Below are 16,178 nucleotides of genomic sequence, written 5' to 3' on the forward strand. Positions count from 1 at the left end.
ACCGATCCTAATCATACTCTTATATCTACTAGTCTCAGGGTGTTTAACTAGTCTCTGCTAGGCTCAATATATCTAGAGTATACTGGCTTATTGCGATTGCTTTAAGGTCTTTTGGAGAGGTAACTAATTTCTAAGTTAAATTCAAATCTCTCTGGTGCTGAAATTACAAGTAGTTTCAGCACTTACAAATAAGTGGGTTGTTAGTTAGATGGATCATGATTGGTTAATATTAAATATTTCATAGAGATAAAATATCCAATTTATAACCAATAATAAATATAGTTTATATCTGATTCCACAACATTTTCGGATTCTAATCAAATTGCCCCTTACAAGTTAATTTCGCAAAATCTTCAGATATTCCAAAATAGCCAAACCAGTAACTTTCAATCCCCTTTAACACTAGGAAATCGGTCACCATTGAGACAAGTTTTCGAAACAAGTTTCAGCTGAAGGCATCTAAGCGTTTCATATCTCTCTGAAAACTAGGCCAAAAGTGGCTAGTCAAGAAGTCGAAAGTTATCTCATGAAAAAACGGCAAGCATACGGAGCAAAAATATCTATCACTTCCTTCCAAAAAATAGAAAAAACAGCAAGTATCAAGGCAAAGGCAAATTACTGAACTTTTTGAAAGCCTTTTAATGAATCTTTTGCTTAAATTGTGATAAGTGTTCAAAAAGTTAAAAGCAACTAGTATTTTTATCAATTTTTCAAATCCAACCACCCCACCCTCCAAACACAATGAAAAAGTAAAATGAGAGTAGATTTTTGTTATTAGTATAAATTATTAGCTTAAGCTGTTTGTGAAATACTTTTATAAATTCAAATTTTGAATGGAGAAAAAACAACCCCCGAGTACAAATATTCCGTCAGTTTCTTCTAATTTCGGAATATTTGCAAATTTCGAAAAATTTCTCAGGAAAAAAGTAAAGTTTGGCTGGATTTTATCTCTCAAGGTTGCCTGACATGTTGAATTTGCATGCAGATTTTGTTTAAAACTGGCACACTTTTTTAAAATTAATATTGATTGTTCGAACTTTTTTCATTTTGAATTATGGGCAACTTTTCCTGCTATGATCTGATTTTATAGGTGATGTGTGGGTACCTGCAGGAGGGTGATTTGACAGACGATGAGATATTGCAAGCAGTGGCCAATGCCTCCAAAGTGTACTACAACTACTACGATCAATATCCTTGTTTCAACATCTCAGAGGGGGACATAGGACTGGATGCAAACATATGGGGATATCAGGTGAGGAGTTCGGGGACCGCCCTTTTGCCAGACCGACATTTTACCAGAAAAGTCTATAACATGCATTATTTACCAGACTCGATAAAAATATTTGATTGACAGAGGTAATGATTCCGTTAAGTCTGGTTGGAAAATAATTTCAATTTCTCGACGTAGTTTTGTTTGTTCTCACCGCTTCCTTGTCAAATCTTTCACTAATTTAAACTTACCTTATTTGAATTATTTCATTGTGGTCTGGTTAAAGGTCGGTCTGGTAAAAAGACCTAGCCCCGAGGAGTTCATTACCAGATATAGCACCACGCGAATCTACGTTTGTGATTTGCGGTTCTTGATTTGATCGGCACGCATCGAACAGACTTAAGTCCGGGGTGGCTTTCTCATAGCGTAATTTTGGACAAAGTAAAACGTCTGTTCGTCACGCTATCTTATTTTCTGCCAGGCAGATTCGTGCAATTTCTTAGTCTAATACCAATTCCAGTCTTACTCGTTTATTTTTTAGTCTCAATAGATCTAGTATATACTGGTATTCTTGCGAGGTTACAGGAGAGGAAGAGCAACTGTTTGCTAAGCTAATTTTATTGTTCTCTGGCTGAAACTATAAATTGTTTCAGCTTTACAAGTTACTGTAAGTTTTAATCATGGATCATTATTGGTTAGTTCTAAGTATTTTACACTGATATTTATCAAGAATCTAATTGAATATTTTAAATATTGTTTTGAACTGGTTCCAGCCATTCGGGGTTGAGGAAGTTTTTAAGTCTTAAGTTTTTCCCAGTGAAGGATGGATGATTAAATTGAGTAGATTCTTTGAAGGGAGTGAAGAGAAAAGAGTGACAGTTGCTCTTTTGACATAGTTGTCTGCATAGAGAGAGAGAGAGAGAGAGAGAGAGAGAGAGAGAGAGAGATAGAGAGAGTACAGAATTGAGAATGCTGTAGTTAGTAGAAGTGAAGAGCTAGGTGACTAGGATTCGTATTTCATTGTTCAAACTGGAATTGACCATTATTATTGTTCAATGGATACCTTTGGTGCGATTTCGGCTCTATTCTTATATCCTGCGAAAGTTGTGACTGCAATACCACTAGGTTTTCATTAGAGTCGGAATGTCACCGAGTTTTCGTCTCCTTTTGTTCTGATAATATTTTAACCTTTGAAACATCTGTAACTTGTTAATAACTTCAGTTTTATTTATGATATTTGTTAGTTATTTTCGAAAAAGCGTTTCAATTAGTTCGATTATTTTGAAGATTGGCTCAAACTAGAGCTACTGTTAGCAACAATTGTGGGTCAGGCTTCTCCGTACATGTCGAGCACATGTAGCTCGACCTACATCTGGTGGGTGAGGCCAGAAAAGAATACTTTTGATTGTCTCTTTGAGTTGAGTCTTATTTGTGTACTTTTTCTCTTATATCAGGGGTTTTCTCTTTTGCTTCTTGATTGTTTCTTTTTCTCCAAAATGGATTATGTTTATTTTGTGTTTTCTTTGTGTTTATTACCGTTTCATGTGGTGTCGTTCAATTCTTGATTTTGGGTTCCAAAAAAAATTATCCAGTTTAATCTGGTATCAATCTGGTTTGGATACCGTGAGATTTTCCTATACATCTGGTTGGTAAATGGTGTTAGTCAGCTGCGTTGGTTATTTACGCATAGCTTTAATTCCTTCTTTCAACCGGATTAAGGGAGGTTTGAAACGTATGAAAATCAGGTTGAAGTTGTAGTCAATTAATTTGCTAAGCTAGAAATTCATTCAATCTCAATTTTTATCGTGGCGAAATTAGTCAAATGGTGTGAAAAGAGTGCGTGAAATTAGGGCGAGTCAAATAGCGAATTTGAGATTTGCAAAGCTTTAGCAGACTTAGAATAGGTTAGTTCTTTCCGAATTCAATACATTAAATAAGATAAAACTTCGTAAAGGTAAGTCACGACATAATTATACTATTCACTACTGCTTATTTATTTTACTGCCTTTTATAAAATTCAAACAAACAGTTCGCAATTTGATTTAAAAATTCTATAAAAAATTACAAAATGTTCTTTTTTATTCGGAACTTACATTGTTTTCAGAGAAAACACCGGTGAAATTTGAAAAGAAAATAGTGAAACAGAGGCGTAAAATTGGTAAAAGGTGAATATTAAAAATTAATTAGTGACAAACATAAATTCATACTTACTAAGCGTTGGGCTCAGTTTTTTGCAAAGCTTAATTTCAATAGTGATGGATTGCAAGAAGAGTTTTGCAAGCACTCGAATGAATTTTTTAATATGTAAAAGTGGCCAAAGAAGCTACAGTGCGCGAATGGTTTTGAGTTTGTCAGCAGTGGCGGAAAATTCATGGTTTGTAATTTGTATTAAAATATATAGTTTGTGATTAAATTCGGTGTTATGATTTTTTTCTATGAGGGGAACTTCAATAGGTCAGATTGACTCATGCGGAATATTGTTGAGGCGGGAGTCTTCAAGAGGTGAGTTGTCGTGAGGGGACAAAGTGTATATATATTTCGGACGGGATATATCGTAACTACGGAGGATGTCGTGGAGGTTGGTAGTTTTATTACAATATGTGAAGTTAGGAAAATAAGGCGAGAAGTATTTGGAATTATTAAACATGCAATAATGATCGGGATTTCCGGATGGGGAGCTTTTTAGAAATTGACGTTGGATGAAGCGGTATTATGTGTGGATGTGAGTAAGCTTGGTTTCTAGCAGGAATTCATACGAGCACTTTTGGAATGAAGTCTCGCTCTTTTGGAATGAAGAAGTTAAAGGTTAGTTGGAAATGATCAAATTTGCTGAAGTATGATTCTTATGCTTAAGCGTTCTGTAGTGCATGATCGATAATAAGATCATTTTTTTCTAGTACCATCTAAACCAAATATGTAGTCGGTTTTAGTTAAAAAAAGTTTCTCGATTAGTTGTAATTTTACTGCCGGATCACTTTCATAGGGTGAATCTTCCGTGTAGTAAATGACTGTGTGTCATAATGAGTGATAGAGAACTGGTTAGACTTTCTTGCGATAAAGCGGCTTAGTATTCGTGAGAGTCCAATATCAGTAAATTGTTTGAGGTGGAGTGCAGTGGTGAGTTGATGACTGGTAGTGTCACATAGTTCATTGTCGTCTGTGTTTCCTCTCAGTGGTATCTTTAAAGGGTTAGTAAAATTATGAAAAGATATCCAGGCGAATGTAGGGAGAAGGGAAATTTCGTCGACATAGGTGTTTTGTTGACTCTGGGCTTCGTTATTGTCATATGTACATAGGTTTTCAGTTAGAAAATGTGATGTTTTTGTATGGCGATGGTGGTTACTTTGAATAAGACGTGATGATGTTGGGCGAATGAGCAAATATGTAGGGTACGTTGTTTCATGACGATTCACAGTGTACTGGTGGGAGCGTTGCGAATAGATGATGTGGATGATTCTGAGGCTGAAGCGGTGTTTGTAATTGATTGACAGGAAGTTGCTGGGTAGTATTGTCAAGCTGTTGTTGGTTGTGTATAAAATCATCGAATTCATGCTCGAGCATCAGTCATGGGTCTGGGGTTGCCAGGTAATTTACTGGAAAGAGGGGAAAGAATGGGGCTAGCGTCGGTGTAGGAAGAGCTGGACATGGAGAGTAGCACAGACAGGAGTTGAGGGGATTGTTGGGACAAAAAGTTGGTTGCAGAAAGTTAGTAGGGCTCGGTTCGGAGTCTAAGAATTCATCGGATGTGTCAATGGTTGGGTTTTGGATTTTGGGTTTTGGGTTTGTTAAGAAAATCAGAAACAGTTTGTATGGAATCATTGGAGTGCATTTGAAGTGAGGTAGATAAAGAGGTAGAAACACTAGGGCTAAAAATTGGTACAGGCAAGAGGTAAAGTCGGAGACTGAAATGACAGACAGAGTGTTGTCTGTAGAGGTTGGAGGGATATGAGAGAGAACAACTCAGTGATCCAATCTGACGGCTCATGGGCTGAAGGTATGGTTGTTTTGAGAACGAAATTTTATAGTTTGTGATTGTTCTAATATTTGTCCATATGTTTCATCAGTGTTCTGTGGCCGACATGCTATCTGTGAAATAGGGCTTCGTTGCTTTTCATTTTTTTGTTAGAAGCGTTATGATAATGAGAATGTAGTCCTATAGCTTTGTCGTGTTATTTGTAATTGATTATTATTTGATAGGTTGTGTAGATGTGAAGGTGTCGTACTTGCAGTGTTTTGTGGAGTGTCGTATGTGTTTGGGGAAAGGAATTCAAAATATCCTGCGAATAAAGTTCTTGTTATGCTAGCTTGTCTATGAACTTGTGTGTGGTTTGCGCTTGTTTTGTATATTCCTTTAAGAAGAGAGAACAAAAATCATATGAACTTAATCACTTAAACATTGCGTACAATATAGTCAATCTTTCTAGAATGTAATAAAAATACTTTTTCGACCCTGCTGGAGATATGTTTCGACAGTGCTCGAGGTATGTTTTCTTTGACCTTGCTCGAGGTTTGTTTCGAATTTGTGCTCGACGCAAACCCCTGTTTTGACTAGTCAGTTTTGGTCGAGCACTGACATGTTCTCGACTTTGATAGTCGAAACATAAAGACAGCACCTGGACACGGTAAATGCGCGATTGCTGAATTGCTTGGTCACTGAAGCGCTATTCGTATTCTCGTTTGTTTGTAAGATTGTTTGTTTGTCTGTTATTGTTTGTTTGTTTGTTTATGTAGGCCTGCACAGAGATGGTGATGCCGATGTGTTCGAGGAAGGGAGAGAGTATGTTCCCCGACAGCCAGTGGAGTTGGGAGGAGGAGAAAAAGGCATGTGAGGACCAGTTCCAGTTCCCCCCAGGCAACTTCAGACCCTACTGGATGGTCACCCAGTACGGGGCGAGGCAGATTGAGAGCGCGTCTAACATCATCTTCAGGTATACTATAGTTATTGTATACCAGTTCAATCTAATTAGTTAGCTATGTTTCTTTTGGCTCAACGAAATTAACGAAATTCAGCAACCTCAATTTTCTCACTTTGTATAGCCCGGATTGACCAAAATTCCAGTCATACACTTTCCATAAATAGAAAAATGCTAATCATACAGTCATTAGTACAGAAAATTGCATGAAAGGTCTAGGAGTAAGAATTTTCATATGAAGAAGTTGCATGTTTAAAACTTTTTCATATATGAAAATGTCATAATTAGCATTTTTTTCTAAGATCAACAATAGAGAAGAAAAACTTGAAAAAAAATTGTTTTTCCTGTAATTCTCCTCAATTGTCTTATCCTTCATCTTATCTTGGTGGAATCCATATGAGGTAGGGCTGCTTCAGAAGAGAAAAAAACTGTTATTTAACTTATGAACCCAAAATCCTGATCCAGAAAGCTCAAGTTTTGGCTATTTTGTCCGAGGCAAATTTTCCATGCGACTCTTGCCGTCCAGTCAGAGCTGTCATCACCAGTAGCGGATTTAGAGGGAGGACTCCCTCTTCCTCAGGGATTCCACCCCCATATCGACGCAAAGGTCCCCCTTTGTAATATTGTGAAATACCTATTTTTGGTAACGGACCCTAAAATTGTTCTAAAGGCGCCTTTGGCGCCAATCTATACTAATTTTGAGGGGGGAGCGCGCGCCGAAAAATCGCAATTTTTATGGTCGAAATTTTCCAAAAAGAGCATAAAAACGGCCTTTTTGACCTGTTTTTTTTTTACAAATTTGCCTGCGACGCAGAAAATTTTGGCACATTAGGCTCTTCATATTGATTTGGTTGACCTAGAAAAAAAATTCGACAAAATTTTCTAAAACTTTTTTGAAAATCCGTCCTCCCCCCCCCCCCCCCCCCCTCGAGAAATTCCTAGATCCTTGCCTGATTATCACCATTAAAACTCTAGAAACAAAGAAAATGACACGTGCGAGAAAACAAACACATTAAAGCCGACACAATTACATGAAAAAACTAAATTTTGAGTCTCTTGATGAACACAGTAAGAAGTCAGCCAGGCGATGCCGATGGCGTACAGAAAATACACACTGTACAGATTTTCAATGTAAAAACTGTACATTAGTGTATTTCTGTGCGAATCGGTGGCTGACTTCCAATTAGGTCATTTCAGATACGAAACCTATGGTGCACTTTAAAATCAATTTTGACCAGTAAAAACGAGTAAGCTATTACAGCGTCAAAATGAAGAAAGCAATTTTGGAGTTTTGCAAACAAAAAGGAAATATTTTTTGCATGCTTTTTTACTTGAGTAGGTTACCGTAAGTAAAAGCTTCAGTTAAAAAAGCCTGTTAGGGTTTCAAGTAAAGCCAGTTATATTGAAAAAGAAACAGATGGCCCAAAATTTATCCGAAAACTTCTGCGATGCACGTGTTATCTAGCCAGGGCAAAATCTTAGAACTCCTGCCAGGAGCTTAAAGGGTTCCTGGAAGGAGCCGTCTTCATCTAAACATTTCTATGATTCCGTGTTATCAAAGAACACATTTGAAAAACCAGGCCTGGACGCCTACTAGAAACCGTTGCAGGAAATCAAAGGAAATCAAAGGTTTTTTCAAAAAGTTTGGCAACAATAATTGGCTTTTGCTTGGAAGATGTTCTAAATAAACTATCTATACATATCTATAGCACTTCAAACGTCCTAGTGTGTTTTCCTTTTGAGAACAAGAGTTGACGCCTGAATCTATTCAAGTTTTGTTCTCACTATTTTGCTTATGACAAAGCGGGAATCCGATTACCTTTTTCTGAAAGTTTGAGTAATGTTTTTCAGCTTCTACTATATGTAAAGTTTTAAAATTACAAATCTGAAAAAATCCATCGATCTAATTTCAGATTAAAGAAAGAAGCTTAATTTTTGGTTTTCTCTACACAAATTTAATTTTGGTCAATTGTTGTCCAAAGTTTTTTGAAAACAATCAAAACAAAAAAGCTATTCCTGAAACAACTCTTTTGGGGCAAAGTTAGCCTCAAAATCCTGGCTTGCCCGAATCATAAGCTTATGTTTGTGTAACCACTGAGAATTTGTAACGCTGTTTATCCTCATCGCTAGGCTAAAAACAGAGCTTACTGCTGACGTATTCTACGTTTCCTAATTCGGCATGGTCGTTGATATATTAGTTTTTGAAAGCCAGTGTAATCATTCCAAGACTTTGACCTTGTTTTTCCCCTGACCAGGCTGCAAATCCTGCTACCCTTTCCCCTGGCTCCAGGATTTTTTTCAGGGATGGACTTCCATGTACATATAACCCCAGTGATCAAATTTATGGTTCTCAGAATCTTTAAAAATTTGTCACAAAGAGTTATTAGATCGTGGAAATAGTTATTCTTCCGACTTTCGATACGAAAGTAACGGAATATTTGTGCTCGGGGTGGGTTGTTTTTTTCTTCAGACAAATTTTGACTTTTTAACTAGCCATTTTGACGGAATTTTTTTATATCATTCGAAAGGTAATGTTGTCCTGAACTTGAATTTGAAAAGATATTTTACCTGTGATCATTTTTCGTAAAGTTATGGGGGTTTAAAGATTGCCATTTTGGTCAATTTGGGACAATTAACGCGCGATAAATTTCGCGCTATTAACGCTTAAGCGAGATTTAATCCGTCTTAGAAATTGTTCCAAATTGGGGCAAGGAAGCTTATATGCCATAATTGATTTGTTAATGGCCGCAAAATCTACCACTTCAAACTTAATATGACGTGTGGGGGGATGTTTTTAAATAAAATCTTAAATTTTTTCAAAATTTTTTAAAAATTTTTTTATTACATTGAAAGGCAGTCGGAACATTCAGGGCTTCGCCCTGATACGAGCAGTCTTGTTAGATCTATATTTTGAAATCTTTTTTCTACATCTCAAATGAAACGCATTTTGAGAAAAAACCAACATAAACGGTTAATAGCTTAAGCTAGCTCTGACAAAAATAGCAAACCGTTTTTAAAGCCGGTAATTGTGAACAGAAATTTGATGAGACATAAATTACTGTATATAAAGTTTGAGCTCGAAGTTTCCAAGTAACTACAAGTGCGGAAGCAAAATCGATCAGATAACGATTAATAACCGCAGTCATGATTACAAAAACGGAGCCTACAAAAAATTTCTTTTCATACTCGGTTTTGAACAGAACAACACATTCGACAGTTTCGGAAGTAATGATATTGAAACAGCATATATGGACACCTTTAACAAACTGAAAATGAACAAAGATGGCGAGTTGCTGTACAAGTAACACAGTCTGTTCAAACCACATTTATAAAAAAACACAATCAAAAGTTTTTCTAGAAGGGGTGTCGTTTTATTGTGCATAGCGCAATGTCAGATGTGTACAAACGAGAAAACCAAAACTTACCTTGATTTGGTGAAAAAACAAACAAAAACGAGTGAAACAAAAGTTATTTAGGAATTATCAATAACATTTTGCCCCGACAAATGAACAAAAAAAAATTCTGAATAACTTTTCCGAAGGGTAAATTTTAACTTTGTAAAAGCGTCGTAGCTCGACAACCATAGCTAAGTGAAAATTAAAAAACTTTTTTTGCCAGATGTTTCTCGAAAAATGCCCACTTTTAAGAAAATACCGATAATGTCAGATAAACGCTATATAAACAAAATGAGTCAATGCAAACAAGTTACGTCGAATTCATAAGTTCAGTGTTGATTTACCAACTGATGAAATAGAATTTTAGCCTCGTTCTGTTAAAGTTTGCTATCTTTGAAACAACTGCTAGTCATGCTTTTTTCATTAATCGAAAATGTATGACTAGCATTGCTTTTCAGAAACAAAAAAAGCTAATTAAGTTTTTCAGTTGTTGCCACGCAAATAACGCCTAATTTTTTTCCCAGCATTTGAGTTAGTTGTTTATTTAGGACTTTTTGAAAAAAAACTTTAAAAAATGCTAATTTTGAAATTTCCATACAGGGAAATTATATGATTAGCGCTTAACCTAAAATTTAATTGTTTCTGAATGGTAATGATGCTCAAGGAAACCGATACTTCCGCAACAACTTTGAACTTTAAACCCTAAACATGTTTGCCTGCAAAATAAAAGCCGCAGTTTTTAAACTCTTAAATCAAGGGCGGATCTTGCCAAATACAAGTTATAGACTCAATTCGAGGTCCAATTTAAAATTAATCTGATATCCAAACCCTTTTTTTTCTTTTCGTAAGGATTTTGAGAATTTAGAATTGGCTAGCGTCATATCTTTTGACACTATGTTTATGATCAGCCAGCGTGCTATTAAAATACACTGCAAAGTTTTCTTTTAATGAAACAATTCAGAGCTAAGGTTGAGTTTTACAGCACTCATACGTGGCGGGCTTTACGGTTGTTTTGATAATTCTAAGAAACCCTAATGTCTCTCTTTTCATCTTTTTGAGGAAGTATGTTCAAATTGTTTCCAAAAGAATTGAGTGTACTTTTTACACACTTTCTTTTTTATTTTAAGATATGGTTTTGTCTATATAAAAACGGAAGTGTCTCTCTCTTCTCAGTTAAAAATTTTGCTATTTCTGCAGAGCAATTCACTATTCTGCTATTTCTGATCAATCTGCATAGTCAATAAGTATTTGGTCAAGTGCTAGTTGTTAAATGAGTGAATACTTCTGTTACTTGTTACCTAAATGTGTATCAAGGCACAATTAATTTTTATGACGGTGTTCTATTGTAACGAAAACATTTTTGATTTCTAAATCAGCGAAAAAACTTTATCTTCATATCTGCAAATACTCTAACCAATGAAAGGTGAAAAAACATGATACAATTCAGATCTATCAACTAAGTAATCTGAATTCTTTTTCTAAAATGTGTTCACCGAAAAAGACGAAGTACTTCATGTTTTGACTCATTTGCTTGTTTATAGTTGTTTTCTTGTGTAAAAATTAGTTTTCATTGTTTTTTTTAAAAACCTTTAACATAACATATTTGAGCTGAAAATCTTGTGCACTTCGAGGTATCTGCTAACAGAATAAATTTTTCTCTTAAAATGAAGAGAAAAAACCTCTAGAGTTTCTTTTTTTTTACCAATAATCACCTCAAAAGCGACTGTTTCTAACAAAAGTTTATTCTCAGTGTAAACGCTAAAATGTTATGAAAGAAACACATCAAAAGGGCGACAGAAAACGTCAAGTTTGGTTTCATATTAAAAGCTTTTTTCAGATCTGTTTTTTAAATATTTAAACGTTTTACTATTGAAAAATTATCCTAATTTAAAAGTATGTTGTGATAATCAGAAACGTTCTGATTGAAGCAGAATTCTATTTTTCAACTTGTTCCATGATATGCCAAAAAAATTGTTCCGAAAATCAAAAATAAAAAACATCTAACATTTTTTTGACTTCTCTTCACACATTTTTTAACCAAAATTATATTCTCAGCTTATTCATCAAAATTTGAAACTGCAAATAAACCCCAAAATTAACCAAAAAATTTCGGTGTTGATTATGATATCGCATGCTCAATTAAAGTTGTTTTTGTGTGGAAACATCGTTTGCATAAATAGCACTATATATGGTGCGACGTATGGTTTGCATGGTGGAAAAAAATCAAAATGTATTAAAAGCGTATTTTGCACTACGGATAGTTTTTTTAGTCGTTTTTTACGGTTTTATAGAGAAAAAGATTTGGTGAAAAATCTCTTCCATACGTAGCACCATATATGTTGCGACGTATGATTTGCATGGTGAAAATTTTTGATATTTTAGCAACAGCTTGCATAATGTTGAGAAACCGTTTTATTACTATTTTACTCCGTTAAAATGTTATTTTGAGGGTTTTCAAAATCAACGTATGTGCTACGTATGATTAATCATTTTCCATACAAATCATGCATGGCAACCCGGGTCAAGCTCATTTTTTTACATGAACCAAATGTAAGGCCAGCGAAGCGGAGCAAGCATTCCTTAATTACCAATGCCAAGTTTTCATTAAATAATCAAAAGTGGTGAGTTGTCAATTTCCTCAAGTTTTGTGAGATGGTGTCAATTCTTGCAAGTTGTTTTTTCGCGAGTGTTCGTTGTTTCAGTTATTTCGATTGATTTTCAGCAACGGTGACCTTGACCCCTGGCAGGCGGGTGGAGTGTCGGACAACCTGGGCAACCCCACAATCTACACTCTCTCCATCGCCAACTCCGCCCACCATCTGGACCTGAGGACTAGCAACCCTCTGGACCCGGACTCTGTGAAGGAGGTGAGGGCGGCCGAGTTCCTCATTGTGAAGGGATGGCTCAAAGACTACTACAAGGGATACATGAAACAGTCCGCCAATAAGTATCCTGTCTAAAGAGAAGATAAAGACAAAGTGGAAACAATATCGGAATTATTGTATGCCTCTAAATCTGATTTATTTGGAAAAATTTAACAATGTAGAGATCTTAAATGTTTTTCCCCAGTTTGAAGTTTAAAATGCAATAAAAAATGGCGACCAAAATTATTTGCCAAAAGTTGATCATGCCGCAACTTACATAGAAAATCTGTTCACGTGTTTAATCTAACATGTTAAAATGAAGTTGGTAGCATCAAAATTCAGTAGCGGATTTAAGGGGGCGCATGAATTCCCTTTTTATATATTTAATTCCTGACGACCTCCTTTGACCCCCCTTTGGTATTATTTTGAGTCATCGATTTTTGGCTGACTGATCCTTAAAATTTTCTAAATGTGCCTTTGGCGCCAATACTAATTTTGAGGGGCGAATGCCCATACTAAAATTTTGCCAGTGGAGTGGAAGTATTAGACAAAACAGGGTCCTCTATAATCAATTCCGTCGGCTTAAAAAAGAGACAAACATTTTCGAAATAAAAGTTGAAAATTTTTATAGAAAAACATACGGGGTTACTTTAAAAAAAGCCAAACTTTTCTCACGTTTATTTTGTAGCGGTTCTGTGTATTTCTTCAAAATAGCCTTTTAATTTTACCAGTATAGATTTACTGCCTTCAATACTTTGAAGTAAGTTCAAATCAACGAATATTTGGTTGGCTACGAGTAAAAAATCAGTGAATTATAGTTCACAGTCCTACCTTTCCTCAAAGTTGATTTCAAGTACAGAAGCTGCTTTAAGAAGAGTGCTCTCTAATAATGCTGCCTTCATTTTCTTCTCGGCTCAAAAATCAATAACAGACTTCTGGCTTACTGATAATTTCAGACATATTATTGACATTTTCTTTGTTTCATGTCAGTTTCCATGAAAGTGTTGAGAGGAAAACGTCCTTCTCCCTTTTTCATTTTTAGTGAATTGAAATTCGAAATTGGTCACGTGTCTTGTCTGCAAATAGAAAATTAGATTGTACTGTTTGGAATTTTCTCGATTCTCACGGTAACATCTGAAGGTTTTCTAGGCTCCCAAAAATAAATTCTCTTGTAAAGCAAAGCTTAGTTTTTCCTTGTAAAAGTTTTACTGCAAAGGAAGTGCCCCTGGATAAAACGTCTTTTGGCATATACCGCAAACCGTTGCATTTGAAGTGCACCTTGATCAAAGCCAAATTTTAAAAGAACTGTGACTTTAAGTGAGATAATTCCGGAGGATTGGTTTGCTCATACAAAGTGCTTATGGCCATTTCAAAAGCTTCATTGAGCGGGTCATTAGCGTACAAACTCTTGAAATCAAGAGAAATCAAATTTTCTTATGTTCTTTAAACAATGTCTAAATATTGTAAAAATGCTAATCTTAGTGATGCATAAAATGAGCGATAACTTTTGAAAAATGCTTCAAAGTTTTCTAACAATATTCCATCTGTGTAGAACAGGCATATTTCTGAATTCAAATTCAATCATCAAGTCGAACTATCTGCCATTCAAGTCCAAGTTCAATTTCTAATAATCCCAAAATCAAATCCAAATCCAAGTCAAGTCTCCGAAATTTTTCTAAATCAAAAGCAGTGTCTTTTTTATGTCACAGTATGAGTTGTTTTTTTTCGCCAATTTCGAAACATTGCATTTCGATGCATTTTTTTTTTCGAAATTGTTATCTTCGATCGTCAGCAATATAAATTCGGTTTGTATTGTGCCGTGAAAGTGTTGAGAGGAAAAAATACTTCTCCCTTTTTCATTTTTAGCGGATTGAAATTTGAAATTAGTTACGCGTCTTTTCTGTAAATCAAAAACTACTTGACTTTTTTGATATTCACTGTAACATCTGAAGGTTTTCTAGGCTCCCAAAAATAAAACTCTCTTGCAAAACAAAACTTAGTTTTTCCTTGTCAGCCACATTCCTTCTGATAAAATTTTTTGAATGTATCATCAGGATTAAAAATCTTTCAAAGCTTTCGAACTTATCATAGACCAGGAAAAAGTGATCTGAAAATGCTTGCAAAGGTTATGGCAGAAAAACTATACAACTGTAACTACATAATAAACTATAATTTCTTTAATAAAAATTTCATTTGCAATTCGGAAAAATTTTAATTTGGTTCTTTTTGTAATATGTTTTCGTTTCGGGATTTTTTTCTTTTTAAATCTGACTGTCAATTTTTTTGAAACTGTTCTACCCGAGTTCTATTAACAAGAAACTATTCTACCTGACTAAAGTCTTTCTACAGTTTCAGTGTTTGCTCCTGGCTCCTGATTTCTTCGCGAGTGTTGATTTTCGATGTTTTCCTCCAAATATGCCAAACTTCTACTGTGAGTAGCTTGTGAGTGATAACTGTTTGGTCTATAAGCTCTGACTTAAGTTCAGAAATTCTGCCTAACTTTTTTCCACATTCTGGCAAAAGCTGCCCTCTTAGCACACGACGTTCATCAACCCTCTAGCCTAAATTTTGCACTAACTAGTCGATAAAAGGGAGTTAAGTCCACTACATGTTAGCCTATACGCCACTATGAACATCAGTTCACGTGCAAAAGTTTTGAGAGAGGGGCGAAGATGTTTTTATTTTCTTGCAGTGAATAATATTAGTGACCCGGATAATTGCTTTAATTTTGCAGCTAGCTGTTGTAATTGATTGCCTCAATATTGCTTTCTCAAAAAGGGTGAGTCCATTAACCATTTCTCGTTTATCTGCTTTAATACCAAAACATTTAACATTTTCTTGCCCTCATTGATTTTGTCAAGAATTTCAGACACAACGCTCTCCGATCATTTTTCCGTATACTACTTTTCGATGCATTGTTTCAAAATTTTTTTCTATGCTCTCCCAAACTTTTCTCATTTTGGGGTTCTTCCGAAAACTCGATTGAATGTCCAAGGAAAAAATTACGTTTATTGTTGTTGCCATAGAATTCTTTTATAGTAGGCTGGAAATTTGCATCAAGACTTTTCATTCTGCCTTTTTAGTTCGACGTATCAACTTTTTCTGAGTTCCACGGTAGATTCGGTTGTGATCTTTTTTCAGCAATGTCATTTTGGAATTTCTTTCTTTCATATAGTTTCGTAGTCTATGAGCCACAAAATGGCTTGTTTTACTGCAAAGGAAGTGCCCCTGGATAAAAGGTTTTTTGGCATATACCGCAAACCATTGCATTTGAAGTGCACCTTGATCAAAGCTAAATTTTAAAAGAACTGTGACTTTAAGTGAGACAATTCCGGAGGATTGGTTTGGTCATACAAAGTGCTTATGGCCATTTCAAAAGCTTCATTGAGCGGGTCATTAGCGTACAAACTCTTGAAATCAAGAGAAATCAATTTTTCTTATGTTCTTTAAACATTGTCTAAATATTGTAAAAATGCTAATCTTAGTGATGCATAAAATGAGCGATAACTTTTGAAAAATGCTTCAAAGTTTTCTAACAATATTCCATCTGTGTAGAACAGGCATATTTCTGAATTCAAATTCAATCATCAAGTCGAACTATCTGCCATTCAAGTCCAAGTTCAATTTCTAATAACCCCAAAATCAAATCCAAATCCAAGTCAAGTCTCCGAAATTTTTCTAAATCAAAAGCAGTGTCTTTTTTATGTAGAAGTTTGAGTTATTTTTTTTCGCTAATTTCGAAGCATTGCATTTCGGTACATTTCGTTTTTCGAAATTGTATTCTTCAAGTGTCAGT

At 35.3% G+C, this 16,178-nt stretch overlaps 1 protein-coding gene across 1 annotated transcript in view; it reads left to right on the forward strand.

Moving 5' to 3' along the window:
* Positions 1 to 12,560, forward strand: part of LOC134854291 (lysosomal Pro-X carboxypeptidase-like) — a gene marked incomplete in the record, with an annotated part of 56,266 nt that extends 43,706 nt beyond the window's left edge. Inside the window, 3 exon segments of the mRNA XM_063870490.1 lie at positions 1,091 to 1,252; positions 5,942 to 6,138; positions 12,241 to 12,560. Coding sequence (XP_063726560.1) covers positions 1,091 to 1,252; positions 5,942 to 6,138; positions 12,241 to 12,478 — 597 coding nt within the window.
* Between the last annotated feature and the right edge of the window lie 3,618 nt (positions 12,561 to 16,178).

This window comes from Symsagittifera roscoffensis, chromosome 1 (genome assembly GCF_963678635.1).
Source record: "Symsagittifera roscoffensis chromosome 1, txSymRosc1.1, whole genome shotgun sequence".
NCBI lineage: Eukaryota > Metazoa > Xenacoelomorpha > Acoela > Convolutidae > Symsagittifera > Symsagittifera roscoffensis.